At 41.2% G+C, this 16,877-nt stretch overlaps 1 protein-coding gene across 5 annotated transcripts; it reads right to left on the bottom strand.

Moving 5' to 3' along the window:
• Positions 1–790: 790 nt before the first annotated feature.
• si:ch211-221n20.8 (neurogenic locus notch homolog protein 1) lies at positions 791–16,764 on the bottom strand. 5 transcript variants are annotated; one of them, XM_054789825.1, is made up of 24 exons: positions 16,585–16,764; positions 16,397–16,470; positions 13,552–13,683; positions 13,288–13,354; positions 13,002–13,208; positions 11,651–11,770; positions 11,380–11,520; positions 11,156–11,281; positions 11,011–11,043; positions 10,594–10,716; positions 10,239–10,361; positions 9,738–9,860; positions 9,499–9,621; positions 9,180–9,302; positions 6,277–6,402; positions 5,802–5,930; positions 5,620–5,712; positions 4,909–5,004; positions 4,705–4,800; positions 4,520–4,615; positions 3,015–3,116; positions 2,843–2,948; positions 1,400–1,516; positions 791–1,054 (listed from the first exon to the last, which is right to left on the bottom strand). In XM_054789825.1, exons 3-24 carry the CDS (start codon positions 13,672–13,674, stop codon positions 976–978), a joined length of 2,472 nt encoding a protein of 823 aa, XP_054645800.1. In that variant the 5' UTR covers positions 13,675–13,683; positions 16,397–16,470; positions 16,585–16,764; the 3' UTR covers positions 791–975. The 5 variants fall into 5 exon arrangements, 4 of the variants coding, with proteins under 4 accessions (XP_054645800.1, XP_054645799.1, XP_054645801.1 ...); XM_054789824.1 differs by lacking the exon at positions 16,397–16,470; XM_054789826.1 differs by lacking the exons at positions 10,239–10,361; positions 16,397–16,470.
• Positions 16,765–16,877: the final 113 nt, after the last annotated feature.

Below are 16,877 nucleotides of genomic sequence, written 5' to 3'. Positions count from 1 at the left end.
CATATGTGAGAACTAGATTCTAGCTTCTCTAGACTGCAATGCTGTCTAAAGATGCACTCACACTGGGCCAATTGTGCCGAAGGGTTAGGCCAGGGCACGGCACGATTGCATGCATACGATGCAGCCAAGTTGCAGGATGACTTTAATGTGATCGTGCCTCACAAGTTCTTAATTATAACAGACACATTTTATCATAGATATACAATACAAGACTAAAATGAATCCAAAAGTCAAATCACCCGCGGCTACATTTGTGTGCATAATATAGACGTGCCATTTAATTAATGCGATCATTTCACTTGCTATTATCAATGACAGCCGCTGCCTAGCACAATAGAAATAATCAGAGCGACTCATAAATAATCCACAAATCAGGGAAATTGCAGTAATACAGCCAAATAGAAGTGTTGAGACAAGCAAACGGTCCGAAGCAGGAATACTCAGTGTGAGAAGTGTGAGAGGGAGGTGGAAAACGCATGGTACGAATGGTCTAGTATGAGTATGCCCTAAGATTGTACTGTAAATAAACGTACTTGTATTTGATTCTACAGTATAGAGTCAGAATGTAGGCTTAGTTTTTACACACGGATGCCCTTTTCTGGGAATCAAACCTGCGGCGTCTGCACAAGAAGGCAGCAGCGTGTACCACTACAGAGTTCAAAAGAGACGGTTAAAAAGAAAGAGACGGTAAAAAAAACAAACAGGTTGGATGGTGTGAACAGTGCACAACAACGAGTGTCACTTAAACCCACCATAAAATCACATCGTGACTAATATGTTCAGTGTACATTTTATTTTTAATAGAAATATGTTGAGATATAAAAACAATGAATGATATTGCAAAAAAAAAAGTAATAAAAGATCATCATCACTTTGGCTTTAAAGATGAAGCTACATGCTGTCCCGTTGACAACGCTGAAAGCTGCTTCAACATCGATTGAAATACTGTGTAAGGGGTGTTTATTGAACAGCGCTTCATCTGCCTCGCTTCTCTGGGCACTGGATTTTGTAGCCCACCCTGTAGGCTTGCAGGTACACGCGTGCTTGGTTCATCCTGAGGAAGAAAAAACAAACATGCAGACTAAGGCTGCGTTCACACTTTGGGGTTCGGTATGCTGGTCCGGACCAACTATAATAAAAAAAAGACACTTGGTGCACACTTTGGTGGGGTTGGCTTAGCATTCACAATTGTATTTTTGTCATGTGACCAAAGGCTATGCAGTAAATAACATGCGTAAAAAGTAAAGTCTTGATTGGGCAGCTTTAGTGACATATTAAGTGATGTAATTTTGATATTTCAAACCAGAATACAGCCTATTAATGTCTAGCAGTGTCATTTTCAAGCTATTAAAAAGGTTTAACTGTAAAGTGTATGTATATTTAAAAAAAAAAAGAAAACCTGTATTTGGTGCAAAGCTGGATCCCCAAGGGTCCACAACGATCAACGTAACTCCCCCTAAAGGCCTTTCTCACCGCTCGAGCCATGCTGACCACAGTGGTGACCACAGGGCAAGTCCTAAAGCACACACACAAGCACATCACTTCATGTCATGTGTGATAATTGTGAGTCTCTTTTGTACACTTTTTTTTTTTTTTTCCTTGACGGGAAGGACATGTATGGCAGGAGCTCTGTTGATACTGGAAATTTTAACTATTTTGGTGCTTTCCTGACGACATTTCATGAACACAAGATCAGTGCTGCTTGCTGAATCCCCCAACTTTAACTTGGATAGTCGAGAGGTACAGATACAAGTATCGATACTGCTGGCAAGTCTAGCTAACTAGCGAACTGCTGAAGTTCAAAGAGGTTGCTTAGCAACAATGTCAAAAACAAAGGAAAATGATTCTGGCTCTGAACTTGCAGAGGAAAATGATTCTGGCTCTGAATTCGAAGTGGACATGGAAATAAAAACATTGGCAGAATACCTAGCTAGTCCAGGATACCAAGAGTTGCAAAATGCTTTCAAGAGCTTCAAAGAAACCTTAGATAGTAGCTTCGAGAGTAGAGAGATCACTCTACCACAAATAATGCGAGCAATTGAGAAGCTGCATTCAACGGCAGAGATACAGTCTGAAGAAAGTAGAGCACAGAACAAGTATATCAAAAAACTAAGAAAAGAAGTCAAGAAGTTGCAAGATGAAACTGCAGACCTGAGCGCTGCTCTTAAGGAGGTTAAATACCCTATGGAAGATATCAAGGTTCTGCAGGACGACATTAAGGTACTGCTGAATGACAATGCTGCCTTGCGCTCTGCTCTTCAGGAAGCGATAAAACCGTAAAGAAAATACAGCATTTTGCAAGGATGTTAGGGTTTTGCAGGATGATATCAGGGCATTATTGGAAGATAACGCTGCCTTGCGCACTGCTCTCAAGGAGGCTATAAACCATATGGAAGCTGCCTCACGTACTGATCTTAAGGATGCTAAAGACCCCAGGGAAGAAAATAGAGCACTGTGCAATGAGATCAGTGCAAAACCAAAGAAGATGTGGATATCAACAGGAGAGGAAGGACAGGATAAATAGATAGGGAAAAGGAAAGAAAAAGGAGGAAAAAAGGGGGATTTTTTTTTTTTTTTTTTAGCATTTGTGTACCTGTATACTGTATATGTGTATACTGTATATGTATATATGTGCGTACTTGTGTAGGTACAGATGTAAGTGTATATATATGTACAGTGTGTGCGTGTTTGTATGTGTATGTACACACATGTATGTATTAGCAATTGATGTGCTACAAAAAGGGGATAGGATTAAATAAGCTCTGCTTCTTCCTACTCCTTTTCGGACATATGCATGTTCGAAATAAATTAAACCTAACCAAACCAAGTGGCTCACACTTACAGTCTCTCGCAGCGCAGGCCCGCTGTACCTTCTGGACAGGTGCAAGTGTTGTGAGGACTGCAGGTGGCGCCATGCTGGCAGGGAGGCACACAGGGGGTGGCCACAGCTGCAGATATACATAGATACAAAGTCAAGGCATGTCAAGCAGACATCAGTAGACATATGCACTGACCTGTTTCACAGAGACTACCAGTGAACCCTTTGGGACAGCGACACCTGTTGAAACCTTCACACACGCCACTGTTTTGACATGGTTTCTGACACTGAACAGGCTCTGAATGAGAAGAAACAGCACTGTAAGACAACTACAGTCCTCTGAAAGTTGAAACCACATATCAAGTCTATACCCTCTTTGTGGAGATGGGCGGGGTAAGGCGGGCGGAAGTGAGAAGGGCTAGACATGCTAATCTGTCTGTGCTCTGTTTTGCTGCCATGTTATAAATAAAAGCTTGCCTGAAGCAAGAGGAAAAGTTTCCTTCCTTCCTGAAGAGATGTGCTCTATTTTCCCTCTGACACATATGACACAATGACACCTAATATTACGACTTTATTCTCGTAAATTTACAACTTTATTCTTGTAAATATATGACTTTTTTCTCGTAGATTTATAACTTTAATCTTGTAATATTCCAACTTTTTTCTTGTAAATTTACGCCGTTTTTTCTTGTAGATATACAACTTTATTCACATAAATGTACAACTTTTTTTCTCGTAAATTTAGGACTTTATTCTTGTAAATGTACGACTTTTTTCTTGTGAATTTACGACTTTATTCTTGAAATCTCGCAAATTTATTCTACATGATGGCAGCAGCTGCATTTGAAGTTTCACAAGTGGTCAGCATTCAGCTGCTTTACCTACCTCAAATGTTCCCGCTAATTTTTCAATTGTCTTAGCATTCACATAAACGACCTGAGCATCAACCTTTGCGAGCGCCATCAGACGTGCACAGTTGTAGTATCACACCTGTCCAAAACCTGAGAACTTGAGTTAGTCCAACTTCCATTCTGTGGTATTTTGTATATGAGTGGGTTAAAAAGGTCAGCAAGGCGTATTTCACAATCTAGCTTTCTTCTTTGTCCACCTCAGACAAAACAAGCCGTGGAAGTATCTCACCAATTTAATGATAGGAAACACCTAGTTTATCATTTCATTTTTTATTTGTTTTTCTTTTTTACCATTTATTTTGTTAATTATGTATACTTTCATTTCCTTATTTCCTTTCTGTTTTGCAGCAGCCTATTCTGGCACTATTTCATTCTGGAAATTTACTTGAAAGCAATGCCACATTTGCTATATGTGTTTACTTTTGTTAAAATAAAAAAAAAAGATCTCAACCGAAAAAAACAACCACTTTCCGGTCCATTCAGCATCACTCAAGCAAACTCGGGGTAACACTTCCTGTATCCGATAAATCCAGCCATCAAAATAAAAGCATGCCAGTACCACATGCACGGTTAAGCCACTCATTTAGTCCACACTTTTCACTCAGAAAACCGTCTCAGAGCAGCCCTTTCTCATTCGAAAAAGAAAAAATCTCATCCATATTTAACTCTTGTTCTTCTGTAATCAACCATCAATTCCCCTCACTCAATTCATTATCATCTTAGTAATTACAGTGCATCTTTTGAGCAAACTCGTACACAATTTTGTGTACAGGAAGAAATGTGGTGCAACCTATCTGGCAACGAGCTCCATGCCATCCGCTGACACACGTGCATTTGTTGACGTCTACACATCTACCGCCATTTTGACAGGCAGGTGTGCACAAAGCTACAAAAAAAGACACACAAACAAACCAACTTATTCTGTGTCACTGTGGTCCAGAAGTGGCTAGTCAACATGCCAAGGTTGTTACTCACGCAGGAGGCACTGGGGGCCCGTGTAATCAGAGGGACACTGGCAGGTATCAGGGCCAACACAGCGACCACTGTTAGCACACGGCAGCTCGCACACAGCTGACAGGAGCAGAATACATTTTTAAAAATAGCCACTTGAAACAAATTAGCAGGTTGAGCTTGTTAACAATGAGTGCATCATCCCTACGAGGAGAACTGTACACATACCTGTATGGCAGCCTTCTCCAGTCCAGCCAGGAGGACACAAGCACTTGTTCCAGCGCATACATGTACCTCCGTGCGCACAAGGTGGGGAGCACATGGCTAGAACATAAACATGTATCTCATACATTCACAGTATAGAACGATAATGTCCCCTAGTGGCATTTAATAGGTACTCCTGGCACTAATATATGTGTACCGTAGTGTAGAATGCGTGTACGTAAGTACGTGCTTGGTAAAATACATTTTTGGACCTAAGTGATATTTAATTAATTGTATTGCTCATATTCTACTGAACAACCATATGGCTTCTTGTGTGGAAATAAGTTTAATTTCTGCTTCCATGGTTAGCACTACAAATGTCCTCTATGCCATCACTGGTATGCCATCTCTTCTGTGGCATCATTCCATAGTAGAGGTTTGCTTACCTTGTGACTTTTTGAGGACTATTATTCTCAACACTTTGGGTTGAAATTGTATCACTTTTGGTGCTTTTGCCTTTGTATTCATATCCAGCACCAGCACTATAGCATAACATAATATTTATTTTGGTTAACCTATTTAGTTATGAGGTGGACTTATGATGCAAACACTAATAACTGTCTAAATAATACCTGCTTTACAGTGTCTAGTATTTGCAAAGGTTGATTTTGTATTTGATTGGAGATACGGTATATCTAATGAAATGACCAGAGTATATACAGCATCGATATAAACCTGAGCAGCCAAGGCCAGGGTATCCTGGAGGACAGTCACAGCTGTTTGGCGCCACGCACACTCCATAGTTCCGACAGGGGGGGTCACACACAGCTGCAAAGAAACAGAGGAGGAAAAATAACCCTTCTGTCATGCTGTACTGTACTGGACAGTACAGTATAGTATATGAGGGTTTGACTCACGCTGGCACTTGGTAGGGTCGTCTGTTTGTACCTGATAGCCTTCCTTGCAGGTACAGTTGAATGTACCCGGGTGGTTCTTACAGAGCTGCTCACAGCCTCCATTTGTAAAGTCCCCGCACTCGTCCACATCTCATGACGACAACACAGAAAACACGCTAAAACTAACCAACACATGAAATCATGCAGTCATATCTATCAGCATTTTACAGCTCATCACACATTTCATACATGATTTTGGGAGTGTTCCCAGTTGCATTCAATAAGGCTGACGTAACACAGCTGTCCAAATAACTCACAACACACTACAGGCTGATGGCATGAGTTCCATTCAAACTGCCTTGTAGGATCTCACAAGTTGAACCGTCCTATGGGCAATTGTGACAAGGACCACAAACCCATCACCTTTCTTCAGAATGCAGGGTTTATTTTTAACCAGCCATTTTATTTACATGAACTGTTACATGTTAGGTCTTACCCATGCAGCTCCTCAGGTCTTCGCTCAGCTTCCACCCAGCATGGCAGCTACACTGGACACGGCCCTCAGCCCCGGTGATGCACGTGTGCTCACAACCGCCGTTTCTCAGCTTACAAGATGTAATGTCTGTACAAACCAAAAAAAGCTCATTAATTGATTAAAAAAAAGGTGATATGCAATTGATCATAATGGCTCACTGGCCACTTAATTAAGTATACCTGCACTATCTAATGAAATCTGATACAAGAGATGTAGAAAAGACTCTGCCTTGACAAAGATGACACTGTCAGAGAGTTATTCATTAACAATATGTTTATTAGTGCACTGCATTAGGACACCTCAGTATGATGCGGCTCTACACCACTGCAAATCATGAAAACAGAAATATAATATACAGTGGTGTGAAAAAGTGTTTGCCCCCTTCCTGATTTCTTATTTTTTTGCATGTTTGTCACACTTAAATGTTTCAGATCATCAAACAAATTGAAATATTAGTCAAAGACAACACAACTGAACACAAAATGCAGTTTTTAAATGAAACTTTTTATTATTAAGGGAGCAGAAAAACCTACATGGCACTGTGTGGAAAAAGTAATTGCCCCTTAAACCTAATAACTGCAGGGGCCACCCTTAGCAACAACAACTGCAGTCAAGCGTTTGTGATAACTTGCAATGAGTTTCTTACAGCGCTGTGGAGGAATCTTCAAATCATCTTTGCAGAATTTTTGTAATTAAGCCACATTGGAGGGTTTTCGAACATGAACTGCCTTTTTAAGGTCATGCCTCAGCATCTCAGTAGGATTCGGGTCAGGACTTTGACTAGGCCACTCCAAAGTTTGTTTTTCTTCTGCCATTCAGAGGTGGACTTGCTGGTTTTGATCATTGTCCTGCTGCAGAACCCAAGTTCGTTTCAGCTTGAGACCACGAACAGAATTCAAGGTTCCATTTATCACAGCAAGTATTCCAGGTCCTTAAGCAGCAAAACAGCCCCAGACCATCACACTACCACCACCATATTTTACTGCTGGTATGATGTTCTTTTTCTGAAATGCAGCGCTACTTTTGCACCAGATGTAATGGGACACACACCTTCCAAACAGTTCAACTTTTGTCTCATCAGACTACAGAGTATTTTCCCAAAGGTCTTGGGGATCATCAAGATGTTTTCTGGCAAAATTGAGATGAGCCGTAATGTTCTTTCTGTTCAGTAGTGATTTTCGTGTGGGAACTCGTTTTTGCCCAGTGTCTTTCTTATGATGGAGTCATGAACACTAACTGACCTTAACTGAGGGAAGTGAGGCCTGCAGTTCTTTGGATGTTGTTGCGGGGTCATTGGTGACCTCTTGGATGAGTTGTGGCTGTGCTCTTGGGGTAATTTTGGTTGGCCGGCCACTCCTGGGAAGGTTCACAACTGTTCCATGTTTCCGCCATTTGTGGATAATGGCTCTAACTGGGGTTTGCTGGAGTCCCAAAGCTTTAGATATGTCTTTATAACCTTTTCCAGACTGATATATCTTAATTAACCTCAGCTAAGTTATGTTTTAACAGGGGGGCAGGTTTTGATTTTTTTTCTCCCTTAGTAATAAAAAGTTTCATTTAAAGACTGTATTTTGTGTTCAGTTGTGTTGTCATTGACTAATATTTCAATTTGTTTGATTTGAAACATTTAAGTGTGATAACATCAAATAAGAAATCGGGAAGGGGGCAAACATTTTTTTCCACACCACTGTAAAAAAAATAGAATATATAACTATAAGTTACACAATTATATATTCTCAATACAGCTCGTATATTGATCGCACACGCAGATTCTTAAATAGTGGTTTGGGACCCAAAAGTGCACCGTGGGCCATTTCTGGGTGGGTTGGGCATCCAATGTCAGATGGTCCGGCATTTTTCAGTTATTATTTATGATTTTTATGTTATTTTCCCTTTCCCTTTACTTTGTTCTGAGTTGCTTTGTGCTCACTGTAGAGCTACAAGGGTGCCAGGAATTCTAGGTCAATGAAAAAAAATCACGAGGCAATTTTGTGCAAAATATTTTGTGCAATTTGGGTATGTCACGCTCCGCTTGAGAGCTTGGAGTCGACTGGATTTGTTTTGGTTTCCCTATTTCCTGTTATGTGCTCTTAGTTTGTACATCCATTTCCTGTTTTGTGCTGTTTTGAGTGCTCTTTATTTCTTTCTGATGAACCTGCCAGTCACATCCAGTCCTCAATGGTAATTTGTAGGTTTCTTATGGAGAGTGTGTGGATTTTAGCCTTGCTAGTTCATTGTACCTGATTTTGATGTGTTTCTTGTGAGACCATCTGTCATTCATTAAACCTATCTTTTGATGCATTCCACTGCATCTCCTTACACTACTCCTGTATAGCTCCTCTCCTCACTGTGCTTCTTCTACAACTTTTTTTGTGCACCGTTGCTTTTTGTTGGTTTCTGTCGCCTCCGCTCTACCTGATAAAGTATTGAAGACTCTTTTACCTGCACTTTGCCTATGCCTTTCCAGCTTCAAAAGACCCTGACAATTTAATATTACTTTATTCCTTTTCATACATGCATTTATTATGCTCCTCATGGGTTTCTTTATAAGATGCACTAAAAATAATACATTTTCTTGGTTTGAGTTGGATTATACATCCATCCATTTTCTATGCCTCTTGTCCTCACTAGGGTCACGGGGTTATGCTGGAGCCAGTTGACTTGGATTAAAGTGGGTTAAATATTTTTTTTTTTTTTAACTTTAATTTTAAATACAAAAAAATTTAAAAGTGGGTTTAATGGTGATAAAATGTGCATCCCATGGTTGAAGACGGTTGAGAACAGTTAAAAGAAACTAACATTAGAAACTAACTACTGCAGGTGTACCTAATGTGGAAAGTGTTGAGGATAAGTGAAGCACGTACTGCTGCAGGTGAGGTTGTCGGTGTTTAGCAGCAGAGGAAGAGGGCAGTGGCAGCTGTGCCCCCCTGGGGAATTGGTGCAGGCGTGCGAGCAGCCGCCGTTCTGGAGTTTACATTCGTCAACGTCTAAGTGGACACACACATTCATTCAGCGAGAGAAAAAACAAATTTCAAAACAGACTTTTCTCTCTGCATAATACATTTTGGATCTCACTGAACCATGAAATGTACTCATTGAAACATCCACTTACACATGTTGAGTGATTTAGTGATGCATGTAAATTAGTTGAAAATTAACAGTGCAAAAAAAGAGTAAACTGACCCACGCACGTGTGGCCATCAATGTGGAGCTGGTAGCCCGGCCTGCAGGAGCACTGGAAAGATCCCGGAATGTTGACACAGAGGTGCGCACAGCTTCCGTTCAGGAGCAAACACTCGTTTATGTCTTGGGAGTGAAAGAAACTGTTTTAGGGTAAGATTCTTGCAGACAGAAATATTAACAAAAGACAAGTCAAAATAGTGGCAAAACAATCATATGTAAGTATAAATGTCGGGGATCACCTGTGCATTTATGTCCATCCAGGCTTAGCTGATAGCCAGAGGCACACTGGCAGCTGTACCCTCCTGGTTCATTGGTACAGTTATGGTCGCAGTGTCCGTTATTCACAGCACACTCGTCAATATCTGTCAACAAATACAATCTGCATTGTTCTCCATCCATCTATTCATTTTCGATACCATTTGTCCTCATTAAAGTCACGATTGACTTGGAGCGACAGGTGTGGTACACCCTGGACTTTTCGCCAGCCAATCACAGGACACACACAGACAAAGAATCACTCAAGAGCGTGAATTATTCTAACATTAGACCTTGCTAGACCCACAAGAGTACCACACAAACTCCATTCCCCCTGGCTGTGAGGCAGGCATGCTAGCAACTAGGTCACCGTGTGGCCCATCTGCATTGTTGAGGGTACCAAATGATTGACTGGCACCCCCTTGGGTTACGTACGGATACGGTGCCTACAAGTGGAGTTAAGACTAATTGCACACACCACTCACCAAAACAAGTGTGTCCATCTCCATTGAAGCCCTGGTAGCACTGGCAGAAATAGGAGCCAATGATGTTACCACACCGAGCGTTGACATCGCAGCCATGATCACCAGACGCACACTCGTTCGTATCTAAGTGAGTACACCCCACACATTTCATCTAGCAATTATATGATATCTTCCCAGTACTACAAAAATTAAAGTTGGATATACTTTAGAGTGGTCAGTGTACAGCTTGTATAGCAGTTTAGATTCAATATCCACTGCAAATAACATCGATAGCTGGCATCAACACAAGTGAGTACACCTCAAAGCTGACATGTCCAAATGTCCACATGGAGGGATTTCAGGGATGATTGTTTACCTTCACAGTGTGTGCCATTTCCACGGTAACCTGGTGGGCACACACACTTGTAGCTCCCGTGTGTGTTCTCACACACCCCCTGACCCTCACACACTGCAGGACTCTCTGAGCATTCGTTCACATCTACGACGAAGGTGGGAGAAAAGGGGGCAGGTGAAAATCATTAGCCTTTATAGATGTGGTTGTAGGCAACGTTTCACAAGGTGGCAGCAGCACGAGTGGTCAGCATCCAGCAGCTTTATCTACATCTACATGAGCTTTAAAACGTGGCTACTCAGCAGAACATTGTTTCTGATGCTGCTGTGTTACGTAATATACTCGTTAATAAATGACCGTGTTATTAAAAATTAACTTGCTTTATGGACTGTATTGCATTTCCACATTTCGGAAATCAGTCGGTATCAGCACAATACATACCTTGACACACGGTGAAGTTTGGACACACAGCACCTATCAGGACAATGTTTAAGGATGAAGGGGATGAAGAAGAGGATTCAGAGAAGGAATGGAATCATCACATCAAACTAATCCAGTGGCGTTGAAAGCTCAGTGACAAATTTACCAACACAGACTGGGGCCTCTGCTGTGAAGCCAGGCAGGCACTGACACACAAAACTACCAGGGGTGTTCAGGCATACGTTTCCCAGCTCACGGCGACACAGCTCCTCGAAGCTGCACTCGTCCACGTCTACAAGAGAATAAATGAAAGATTACAAAGAGGCAAGTTGTGGTCACAAAGTGTACACTTGACAACTTATATGACATTTTGAAAAACTGCTGCCGAACCTTCACAGTTTTGTCCATCCAGAGCCATGACATATCCCACAGGGCAGGAGCAAGTGAAGGAGCCAAGGGTGTTTGTGCACTCCGCATTGCCCTTACAGGCCTGCAGGCCCGTCACTGCAGCCAGAGCGCACTCGTCTACATCTGCAAAAAAATAAAAACACCAAATGACACATGGAGCTGTAGGCAGTCGGCATGAGCACCCCACTAATTGCACCGGTAATTACACCTCATCATGCTCTAACACACACAAACATCATCTCTGCAGACGGACCCTGGCACCCTCCAGCGCCCGTCAGGTAACCATGGCGACAGCTACACGAGTATGAGCCGAGGGAGTTGGTGCAGTTGGCGTGAGCACCGCAGGGTGCCTCTTCTGCACACTCATCAATGTCTGTGGATGGAAGGTACACTCAATTACATGTGTATGCACAGTGCAGATTTAGACAGAAGTACATATAGTGATTAGGCACAATATTAGGTCCACCTGTGTCATGCAGTTTCTGAAAAAAAACATTACTGGTTTGAAAGACATAAGTGTTTTTATTCTTTCACAACTCTTACAAACGTTTTATCATTATGTGCTTATATGATCTCATTATTTGCATTCAGTTACATTTCATTACATACTGTATACAGCAGAGTGTAAAGTGAATTTCGCCTTGTGGAATCATCATTAGAATTATATAATAAGGTATTTGTAAATATACAAAAATAAATGTTTAAAACTATGCAATAACTACTCTGTAATTATTTCTATTTTTGATGCATTTTTGTTTATTAATGATGATTTTTATCTGTAGCAGTAGTTTTACAATATATAAATCATTATTATGTCCCTCATCACATCGCGGTTCAAATTCCATGGCTTCACTCTGTCAAGGATTTAAAAAATATATATTAATTAATAAATCATGCTATTTCATGGTCGAATATGGTCTATTATCAGTCAAAAATGTGCATATTTATGCATATTTTACATATTTGTTGCCTAAATTAAGCATTTTCAAGCATAAAAATGTCTAAATGAACTAAAATACAAATATAAGGCAGTCAGAAGATGCTTTCAAAAACGCGATGTTATGTAGTATTCTACACGGGTCACTAGGTGTCAGCAATGTTCCTGTAATGTTTGGTGAGGCACACAAGCCTTGAACAACAGGCTTTTATTGGAGGTTTTAATGATCTCACCACAGGCACAATAAAAATAACATAATAATCAATTCCTTTCCTCCACACGTCCAGGACAAAATGTATTGTAACACACACTAAATACTGAGAGCTGGCTATATGGTGGCTATATACACAGGTATATACAATACTAATGTATTGCAAAACACACAAGCATGAGTCTTATTTATGTCTTAAATAGCTTATTTTCTCTGATTTTGTCTACTACATATGGTAATATTCATATTAGAAGAAGAACAATGTTAAAAAGCATATTTAGAAGGTCGTAAACAAGTTTTCTATGCTCTAACTACGAACATATTTGATTTATAAATGTGAATTTTCACTTATCACAGTCGGGACAGGAACTAATTTAATGCGCAAAATAAAGGATTACTGTATTACTATATCATATCCATGATTATATACATGAACAATTTGATCATACTGTAGACCTTTACATCCTGCTGCTCTCTCCACAATGAAGCCAGCGGGGCAGGTGCAGACGTCGCCGTCTTTCAGCATGTTGGATGATGGACAGCTGCACTCCAAGCTGCCCTCCAGCCTCACCTGGTTGCCGGGACACAGAGTAGCAAGAGTGGAGGCCTGGACAGCGGCTGCAGTGGACACTTGGCTAACGCCTGTCCTACTGAAAGAAGCCACTAGTGGGGGAAAAAAAAGCCGGACTGTTACTTGGGCTATAAATTGTGTATGATTATGATTTAGAATAAAAATTAAGACCTGTAGTAGGTGTGTGAGTTGATGCAGGCTCACTGAGATTTCCAATGAGGTTTTTAGTCAACTGGTCCTATAGGAGAACAGACCCCAGAGTGTGAACGTAGCCAAAGGCAGTGCATATTGTAAAATGAAATAAATGAAAAAATGTTGCACTAGGAGCTGTCTTCAGTCACTTCAATCATTCCTGCTCTCTAGTACATGCTAGTACCAGGTTTGTTGTTAGAGGGATCTTTTGGTGAAAACTATCTGCCTCATAGAATCACATGCCTGAATCTTCATGAGGTTCGGTTCTGTGTTTTTAAGGACTTCATTTTCATCTCCTCCCTCAAAGCTGTTCAGAGGCTCGGCCACCACCGACACGACCAGCAGGAGGATGCAGATGTGAGGCATCGTTTGATTCTGTTAAGACAGGAGGAGGTGAAGTATGCATAGAATAGTACAGCTCATATAGTCATTTAGTCTTAAAAAAAAGTCAAACCAAACAGTTAGTTATTTTCCAAAACAAGACTACACTAAAGTATATACTTATAGTAACAATATATACTGTGTATATATACACTGCTCAAAAAAATTAAAAGAAAACTTCAAAAACACATCAGATCTAAACTGGTGGAAAAATGATCTTGAATATCTTTCCTGATAATAAGTGGGTGATGTATTAGTAACAAAATGATGGCACATAATTTGATAGAAATGAAAATGATCACCCTATAGGGGGAAATCAAAGACACCCCAAAAATGAAAGTGAAAAAATGATGCAGCAGACTGGTCCATTTTGCTAAAATGTCATTGTAGCAACTCAAAATGATTCTCAGTAGTTTGTGTGGCCCCCACGTGCTTGTACACATGCCTGACAACGTCGGGGCATGGTCCTAATGAGACCACGAATGGTGTCCTGGGGGATCTCCTCCCAGATCTGGACCAGGGCATCACTGCGGTACCTGGATGCATGGAGGAGATTCCAGGAGACAGGTAGTTACTCCAGGAGAGCTGGACAGGGCCGTAGAAGGTCCTTCAACCCTCAGCAGGATCGGTATCTGCTCCTTTGTGTAAGGAAGAACAGGATGAGCACTGCCAGAGCCCTACAAAATGACCTCCAGCAGGCCACTGGTGTGAATGTTTCTGACCAAACAATCAGAAACAGGCTCCACGAGGGTGGCCTGAGGGCCCGACGTCCTGTAGTGGGCCCTGTGCTCACTGCCCAGCACCGTAGAGCTCCATTGGCATTTGCCATAGACCACCAGAATTGGCAACTACACCACTGGTGCCCTGTGCTCTTCACTGATGAGAGCAAGTTCAACCTGAGCACATGCGACAGACGTGAAAGGGTCTGGAGATGCTGTGGAGAACGTTATGCTGCCTGCGACATCATTCAGCCTGACTGGTTTGGTGGTGGGTCAGTGATGGTCTGGGGAGGCATATCCCTGGAAGGATGCACAGACCTCTACAGGTTAGATAATGGCACCCTGACTGCTATTAGGTATCGAGATGAATTCCTTGGACCCATTGTCAGAACCTACGCTGGTGCAGTGGGACCTGGGTTCCTCCTGGTCCACGACAATGCCCGACCTCATGTGGCTAGTGTATGCAGGTAGTTCCTGGAGGATGAAGGAATTGATACCATTGACTGGCCCCCACGTTCACCCGACCTAAACCCAATAGAACACCTCTGGGACATTATGTTTAGGTCCATCCGGCGCCGCCAGGTTGCTCCTCAGACTGTCCAGGAGCTCATGGATGCCCTGGTCCAGATCTGGGAGGAGATCCCCCAGGACACCATCCGTAGTCTCATTAGGAGCATGCCCTGACGTTGTCAGGCATGCGTACAAGCACGCGGGGGCCACACAAACTACTGAGAATCATTTTGAGTTGCTACAATGACATTTTAGCAAAATGGACCAGTGTGCTGCATCATTTTTTCACTTTCATTTTTGGGGTGTCTTTGATTTCCCCCCTCTATAGGGTGATCATTTTCATTTCTATCAAATTATGTGGCATCATTTTGTTACTAATACATCACCCACTTATTATCAGGAAAGATATTCAAGATCATTTTTCCTCCAGTTTAGATCTGATGTGTTTTCCAAGTGTTCCTTTAATTTTTTTGAGCAGTATATATATATATATACACACACACGTTTATTTCATATAGTATTGTTCCTTGACAAGATATAATAAAATGCTGAAATGTAAGGGTTGTGTACTGTGTACTGACACTTGGGCGATACCGTATGTTAAAAATGATATTTAAAAAAACATTTATTTGAAACACTAACAAATGTGAGAACAACGCTAAAAACCCACAGCATTTCAGTATGTGGAATGAAATTATGGAACGGATTGAGTAAGGAACTCAAACAATGCACCAAGATGAGGGAATTCAACAAACAATACAAGCAGTTGATGTTTGCAAAACACAAGGAAGAAGAGTATTGAACTTGTTTTGTTATGCTTGTTTCTATTTATTATTATTTATTTATTACTATACTGATTATTATATTTATTGTGGTAAATGTTTTTAATAATTACCTTATCATTCTTCTATGCATTAAAAAATCACATATGGAATACAGGAAGTGAATAAATGTACTAAATAAGATGTGGAAGGGATGGGGGGTAGGATTAAATAAGCTTTGTTTCTTCCTACTCCTTTTGGACATGTGGAACTGTGAATTGAATTATGTGATGTATTCCATTGTAACTTGTATGCATGTTCAAATAATATTAAACCACCATTAAAAAGTCATTTTTGCATAATAGGGGACTAAAAGTAAAACTAGACTGCTTATGATGCTAATTCAAGGTCATCATTTGAGCTAACCACTCATTAACTGTGCTACCTACTTTTTAGACACCATAACCGACTATTTTCCATCTTTTAGGGAACAAGTATGTTCTCTGAATGTAATTTTTTTAATGTTAATAATACTTTTAAGAATACTGTAACAAGCCACTGTATTCAAAAATGTTCCATAGTGAACATGTCCAGGCAGGAAGAAACATGTCCCCTGTTATTAAGCTGACATTAAACCCCCACTCGTTCCTTTCCTACCCCCTCTCTTTTAAGAGAACAAAAGAAACAGCTTCAATTAAAAAAAAAAAACAAACTTACTTTAGTCGTAAAACGTTGTGAACTATTTGAAAATTAGTCGTCATCCATGTTGGAAGTGGTCGATGCGAGGACCCCTAACCCCCCGCCAAGCAAAGAATGATCCAAAATGAAGATACAAGCAGATTTAGCTTCTTGTTCTAATGTAACAGCTTTAAACAGGAGGGTGAAGTAATAAAATATAAACTTACCAGTGTTTTAAAAAGAGCGACTAAGACTTCCAAGCTGCCTGATGTTAGTCGAGACGAACTGACACATCCTGTCCACAGCGGCTTTTACACGTCCCAGACCCCCTCCCGGACCCACATTATGCCCCCACGACGAACCCTGCCAGGGGGTGGGCTTCTGGAGCGGGTCATAAAAAACACACATGGCTGAGTCAAAGCGATGGAAATCAGGCAAGTGTGCGTGACGGCGTGTGTGGACGTTAAGAGAGTATGAGGGCGACCACCAGGGGGCAGCAGGTGACTCTTCAATACTTGGC

This window comes from Dunckerocampus dactyliophorus, chromosome 10 (genome assembly GCF_027744805.1).
Source record: "Dunckerocampus dactyliophorus isolate RoL2022-P2 chromosome 10, RoL_Ddac_1.1, whole genome shotgun sequence".
Classification (NCBI taxonomy): domain Eukaryota; kingdom Metazoa; phylum Chordata; class Actinopteri; order Syngnathiformes; family Syngnathidae; genus Dunckerocampus; species Dunckerocampus dactyliophorus.
Note: the sequence above shows the minus strand (reverse complement) of the source record. Positions and strands in the feature narration are given on the sequence as shown.

Bases quoted from the DNA above. Each gene is read 5' to 3' on its own strand.
- si:ch211-221n20.8 (XM_054789825.1), bottom strand. From the start codon at position 13,674: ATGCCTCACATCTGCATCCTCCTGCTGGTCGTGTCGGTGGTGGCCGAG. The intron at 13,355-13,551 runs GCATGTGATTCT...GTTCTCCTATAG, and splicing joins CGAACCTCATGAAGATTCAG to GACCAGTTGACTAAAAACCT. The intron at 9,303-9,498 runs GTCAGTTTACTC...GTGTCCACTTAG, and splicing joins TGATGGCCACACGTGCGTGG to ACGTTGACGAATGTAAACTC.